General features: G+C 37.8%; 2 protein-coding genes across 4 annotated transcripts in view; one reads left to right on the top strand and one right to left on the bottom strand.

Annotated features, from left to right (window-relative positions):
• Positions 1–470: 470 nt before the first annotated feature.
• On the bottom strand, positions 471–2643 carry LOC107751235 (prepro-urotensin II-beta-like). Its single transcript, XM_016566903.1, has 4 exons — positions 1871–2643; positions 1372–1497; positions 671–714; positions 471–572 (listed from the first exon to the last, which is right to left on the bottom strand). The coding sequence occupies exons 1-4, from the start codon at positions 1974–1976 to the stop codon at positions 471–473; spliced, it is 378 nt and encodes a 125-aa protein (XP_016422389.1). The 5' UTR covers positions 1977–2643.
• A 1858-nt stretch (positions 2644–4501) lies between these two features.
• LOC107751234 (coiled-coil domain-containing protein 50-like) overlaps positions 4502–6501 on the top strand; it is a 22221-nt gene continuing 20221 nt past the window's right edge. For all 3 annotated transcript variants that reach the window (XM_016566902.1, XM_016566901.1, XM_016566900.1), the window contains exons 1-2: positions 4502–5028; positions 6000–6095. In XM_016566902.1, coding sequence (XP_016422388.1) covers positions 6047–6095 — 49 coding nt within the window. In that variant the 5' untranslated portion in view covers positions 4502–5028; positions 6000–6046. The remainder of the gene's footprint in view (positions 5029–5999; positions 6096–6501) is intronic.

Below are 6501 nucleotides of genomic sequence, written 5' to 3'. Positions count from 1 at the left end.
CCAATGTATTTTACGAGAAAAAAAAAAAGTGCAAAATACAACAAACTGTATGAAAAAAAAAAAAAACATTTTGTCAATTTCAGGAAAATATTTTGACACTACATGATAACTATGAATAAAAGAACACAATGACTCAAACACTGTTGTTTTTAAATGCAATCCTCATATTTCTCAGTTTTTGCTTTTTGTATTTTTTTTTTGCCTTTTAATCGTCTAAAGTAATAAGCACACAATAACTTTTTTAAACATATTTTCTTTATTTACATCAAAGCTTAAAGCATGTACAGGTATGTACAAATAAATTATCCACTATTTTTCCTACAAACATAAATATATTTCTTTGCTAATTTAGTGCATCAGGCCCACGGAGTTTGTGCACGAGTGTTGAAAATTACACGTAAAGTTCATGAGAACACGCAGGTGCATGTACTGTAAGTGTGTAAGTGCTTGAGTGTTATTAACTGGATGTTTCAGACACAGTATTTCCAGAAACACTCTGTGCTGCTGCCTCGTTTGCGATACTGCTTCCTGCCGCCCAGGAAACGACTCAACAACGGCTTTTCCAGCAAGACCTGAACGACAAACGTGAGTCAGTATGTTTAAATAATGCTTCATTGCTGTCTGTTGATATAATGTTCAATGATGGCATGGGTTTCATTAAATCACTCACTTCTTTTGCAGCTTGACTCGGGACAAATCCAGCTGTTTTGAGACCTGAGAGGGAAATGAAGAAGAGCAAGACTAGATAAGAGTGAGTTACATCCAACTGCTGATATCAGTCCCTTCTGTTACTGTAACTTACTATTTAAATGTAAATTATTACAAAAACTTTATGAATTATTATAAATAATGTATCATTATTTATAATATTTTATGTATCATTATTTATAATAATTTATAATTTAACTTCCTATAATTGCTGGACTAATGTAACAAAATTCAGGTTTTTCGGGACATCATTACAGATTTAGTGTTTCTGTTTAATGTCTCAGTTGTTTCTCAGATTAAACGAGAATGTATCTCTAAACTTATTTTATTTCAGATAGCTGGCAAGGCAACGTTTCTCATTTTCATTTTGTACCTGATGTACTAAACTAATAAAAATGTTTGTATAAAAATTAATAAAAACTATATAGATTAAAAAAAAACTATTTTTAAACACAACAAAATTACTAAAACTTTAAAGTTAAAATAAATTAAAATACAAAAATATAAACATTTAAAATATTAATAAAAACTATAATAATATCTCAGTGATACTAAAATAAGACTGGAAAGCATTTCTAAGAGCAAGATCTAAGCTATTAAATTGTCCTCTGGATGGATTCACAGCAAGTTTCAGCGAAGAGCATATTGAAATGAACCGCTCACCATCACTGCTGATGTCTCCAGTGAAGAGGGACGGGTAACCGAATCCCGCGGCACCCTGGGACAGATACGCTTGCTTGGAGTAACTCAGGTCGTCTGGACTGACCACCTGCTCCTCTTCTACAAGAACTACAGGTGAACATGACACATAACATCAGTCTGTCTTTAAGAACATTTATAATATCAATACCGTACAAACAGTAATACTGTGAAAAATCATTACAATTTAAAATAAGTATTTTCCATTGTAATATATTTTAAAATAGAATTTATTCCTGTGATGCAAAGCTGAATTTTCAGCCAATATCAATGTTGAAAACAGTTGTGCAATATTATATTATATTATATAGGGCCTATTATCTTAATAATAATCATGTTTTTACAGTCTTGTCATTTAAGCGAGTTACCCTTCACTAATCCCTGGAGAAACCTGAGATTTGAACCTGTAGACTTTAGCTTGTTGAATCGGTGTGTGTGAATGAGAGCAGATGAGAGCTCTTACCAGGCCTGGCGTAGGTCATCTCTGCCGAATGGATCAGCGGATGTCCCAGCAGTGGTTCGAGGACGCTGAGAAGCAAAGCAGAGAATAGAAAGAGTTTACACATCATGACGACACGTACAGACACACACAAACTCTCTTTCTTCCGCGACTTTAGCCAAGAGGGTCTCTGTTAAACGTGTCTGTCTTGTTTCTGTCCTGCACTTATATATCCTCCATCGCTGGCCATGTCATCTCCCCGTCTCCATCTCTGACCTCCTCCCATCCCTTCGTATATTCTGTGCTTGTAAATTCACAGGGGATGAATTAATGGATCAATAAAACTGAAAGACAGACACGGGGTCTGTGCGTCTGGGATGAGCCGCACCATTTTACCAGTTCAGGATGTAATCCAGCCGAGTTCATAAATCCGCCCGAACGCAGGTGGGAAAACGCCACTTTGCGTTAGAGCTCGCAGGAAGGAAGTCGGCCAGGCAAATTGCCCACTTAATTCATTTATTTAAGAGGCTGCTGAGATTTATTTCCCATGATGCCCGCTGCGGTTTCCTCCTTATGATCCCCGTGCCTTCTATTTTAAGAGACGGGAAGTGGCAAACAGAAAGTGTGACCAATTTTCTTAATGGTGTAAAGAAAAAAAGGTGAGAAGCTATTTTGGCCACAGAGCTTCATGTCAATCACATTTATTAGTCTGAGTGATAGACACACTGCTTCAACCGCACATCCATCCATCCATCCATCTATCCATCTATCTATCTATCTGTCTGTCCGTCCGTCCGACATCTATCTGTCTATCTATATGGTCTGTCTGTCTGTCTGACATCTATCTGTCTGACATCTGTCTGTCTGTCTGTCCGTCCGTCCGTCCGTCCGTCCGTCCGTCCGTCCGTCTGTCTGACGTCTATCTGTCTGTCTGTCTGACGTCTGTCTGTCTGTCTGTCTGTCTATCTGTCTGTCTGTCTGACGTCTGTCTGTCTGTCTGACAGACATCTATCTGTCTGTCTGACAGCCATCTATCTATCTGTCTGTCTGAGGTCTGTCTGTCTGTCTGTCTGACAGACATCTATCTGTCTGTCTGTCTGTCTGTCTGACAGACATCTATCTGTCTGTCTGTCTGACGTCTGTCTGTCTGACATCTATCTATCTGTCTGTCTGTCTGTCTGACATCTATCTGTCTGTCTGTCTGACAGACATCTATCTGTCTGTCTGTCTGTCTGTCTGACATCTATCTATCTATCTATCTATCTATCTATCTATCTGTCTATCTGTCTGTCTGTCTGACGTCTATCTGTCTGTCTGTCTGTCTGTCTGACATCTATCTATCTGTCTGTCTGTCTGTCTGTCTGTCTGTCTGTCTGACATCTATATATCTATCTATCTGTCTGTCTGTCTATCTATCTATCTGTCTATCTGTCTGTCTGTCTGCCTGTCTGTCTGACATCTATCTATCTGTCTGTCTGTCTGACATCTGTCTGTCTGTCTGTCTGACATCTATCTATCTATCTATCTGTCTGTCTGTCTATCTATCTATCTGTCTGTCTGTCTGTCTGTCTGACATCTATCTATCTATCTGTCCGTCTGTCCGTCCGACATCCATCCATCCATCCATCCATCCATCCGTCCGGCCGTCTGTCTATCTATCTATCTATCTATCTATCTATCCGTCCAACCCAAGCTGCTTTTTGTAAATCTGAGTTGGGACGCTTTCAAAAGGTACTAATATGCACCCTTTAGGGGTAAATAAGATGCAAAGGTGTACCTCTTTAAAAGGGCACTGTCCCAGTGACAGCTTTTGTACCTGTTTTTCTGAGAGTGTTCAAATATACTTTCTGCTAATGACCTGATGATTAAGACTGTCTGTCTACAATATACAATATTATAAAACTGGTCAATACAGCATTCTAGGCATGAAACGTTTATAATACGTCTGTAGACATGCCCCCAAAATAAAATATTGTAACAGAGTTATGTTTGTTGACCAAAGTCTTGAAACAATTCCTCAAAATGAACAGCAGGTGGCGCGAAAGGCGCGTGTGAAACTCCACATGATTCTCTTTGTTTTGACTGAGAACAAAAGTAGCAGCGAAACTTAAACTGTCATTGTGTGAGGAAAAATCCCCCAAACATGAAGAACGGAGGACACGGAGCTCACGCTGGAGAGAAGATGAGCCTGAGATAGACGGCAGTCAAACGACACACTCATGTGTTTGTGTTTTATTGTGTGTCACGCCTGATTCACGCGCGTGTGTGTGTGTGTGTGTGAGAGAGAGAGACGCGACTTTCACGGATCCGCGCGTCTGCAGTGACAGAAGAGGGTAAGTTTGTTTTTATCGTGTTTTTGTTGTTTTCTGAAATAATTGTTTATTATAGTGTTTTGTTGTTTTTTTTCTGTCTGTCTGTCTGTCTGTCTGACATCTATCTATCTATCTGTCCGTCTGTCCGTCCGACATCCATCCATCCATCCATCCGTCCGGCCGTCTGTCTATCTATCTATCTATCTATCTATCTATCTGTCCAACCCAAGCTGCTTTTTGTAAATCTGAGTTGGGACGCTTTCAAAAGGTACTAATATGCACCCTTTAGGGGTAAATAAGATGCAAAGGTGTACCTCTTTAAAAGGGCACTGTCCCAGTGACAGCTTTTGTACCTGTTTTTCTGAGAGTGTTCAAATATACTTTCTGCTAATGACCTGATGATTAAGACTGTCTGTCTACAATATACAATATTATAAAACTGGTCAATACAGCATTCTAGGCATGAAACGTTTATAATACGTCTGTAGACATGCCCCCAAAATAAAATATTGTAACAGAGTTATGTTTGTTGACCAAAGTCTTGAAACAATTCCTCAAAATGAACAGCAGGTGGCGCGAAAGGCGCGTGTGAAACTCCACATGATTCTCTTTGTTTTGACTGAGAACAAAAGTAGCAGCGAAACTTAAACTGTCATTGTGTGAGGAAAAATCCCCCAAACATGAAGAACGGAGGACACGGAGCTCACGCTGGAGAGAAGATGAGCCTGAGATAGACGGCAGTCAAACGACACACTCATGTGTTTGTGTTTTATTGTGTGTCACGCCTGATTCACGCGCGTGTGTGTGTGTGTGTGTGAGAGAGAGAGACGCGACTTTCACGGATCCGCGCGTCTGCAGTGACAGAAGAGGGTAAGTTTGTTTTTATCGTGTTTTTGTTGTTTTCTGAAATAATTGTTTATTATAGTGTTTTGTTGTTTTTTTTTTGCTCTTATAAGACCTATATTCACTATAAAGTCTATTTACGTGCAACTACACAAAATAACTTTAAAAAGTAGAGCATTGGCATGCAATAATTGTTTATGTATAAAGCTTACTGTATGTGGTTCATTAGTATTCTTAGTGAATGTAGAATCGGCAACACTAAAACTGAAAGTGTGGCCTATTTTTCCATGTATTACTGTAATGGAAATTATATAGGAAAATATTAAACTGGGACTATTAGAGCATTTTGTTTTCAGCTGTTAACCTGTTTATTAATGTGTTTGGATAAAATATGGAAATCAGCATCTCTGAATTAGACATGCACTTGAACATTTCACTGTTATTGTTGTTTGCTACTGTAATGTATTTTGCACTGTATCAGACATTACAGTGGTATTGCATGTTGTTGTTTTATATTATATTGTCTTAATTTTAGTGTTGTCAGTAATTTGCATAACAATATTTCTTGCAAGGTCAATCTAAGCTGACCGCTAAACTTGACTGAAGCCATGCTATCATTGATAGTATTTCAGCATTATATTTGATGATAATTCTGTTTATTGGATTATATTTGTGCCTTCTTGTTATTGATACGCTAAAATAATTTCCTAAGCTTATCAAAATAAGATTGAATGCTCACAACAAGAAACAAATTCCAGAGGAAATAAGAACTTTGCCAGCGTCTTCATCCTCAACACAATGTGTGTTATTGTTTCAGGATTTATGGAGATTAGATTATGGCTGGCACGTTACAGAAGTCATACTGATTGCTTCTAGTGTTTGACAGTGATAAGAAGTTGTGCTAGTGATACTAGTAACCTCTAAAAACAGTTTTAAGGATTATGTGAATGTGACTTCTTCTCATGTTTGTTGTGTTTCAACGGTGTTTGATGCTGCAGGTTTCTTCAGAACATCATGAGACTGTGAGCTCAGTGTGGAATCAGCAATGGCAGAAACTGACATCGACAAATCTCACCTGCCCGGTGTTTATGATGGTATGTTTCAAATCTTTAGTTCCTTTAATATCTGTTTCGCATCTTTAGTTCCTATGCATGTTAAAAGTGTCTGTCATTTTATTTGAACAGGGAACCCACTGTCCATAGCTCCATACCAAAAGGTTTTTAAAATGTGTTCCATGTTGCAGTGTTATTGTTGATCTGGTTTAAGGTAATGGGTTTAAACACCAGAAGGGGTTATACTATATATAAGCCATCATATAAGTTATCAAACCTAATATTGCTTCATCGGAATTGTTTTTGTAATTGTAAGTGTCGTGTAAGCAGTGTTGGTATTTGGTAAATAAAACTATAAAAATTGATTTCCTTTATTGAAGTAAAGCTGAAATAAAATGATATATATATATAATTTGATTTCATATATTATATATATATATATATATAT

This window comes from Sinocyclocheilus rhinocerous, unplaced genomic scaffold (assembly GCF_001515625.1).
Source record: "Sinocyclocheilus rhinocerous isolate Xijiao unplaced genomic scaffold, SAMN03320098_v1.1 scaffold362, whole genome shotgun sequence".
NCBI lineage: Eukaryota > Metazoa > Chordata > Actinopteri > Cypriniformes > Cyprinidae > Sinocyclocheilus > Sinocyclocheilus rhinocerous.
This window is presented reverse-complemented; position numbering and strand designations above follow the sequence as displayed.

Coding starts and splice junctions, on each gene's coding strand:
- LOC107751235 (XM_016566903.1), bottom strand. CDS start 1,976: ATGATGTGTAAACTCTTTCTATTCTCTGCTTTGCTTCTCAGCGTCCTC. Junction 1,498..1,870: donor GATGACCTACGCCAGGCCTG/GTAAGAGCTCTC, acceptor GTTCACCTGTAG/TTCTTGTAGAAGAGGAGCAG. Junction 715..1,371: donor TGGAGACATCAGCAGTGATG/GTGAGCGGTTCA, acceptor TTTCCCTCTCAG/GTCTCAAAACAGCTGGATTT.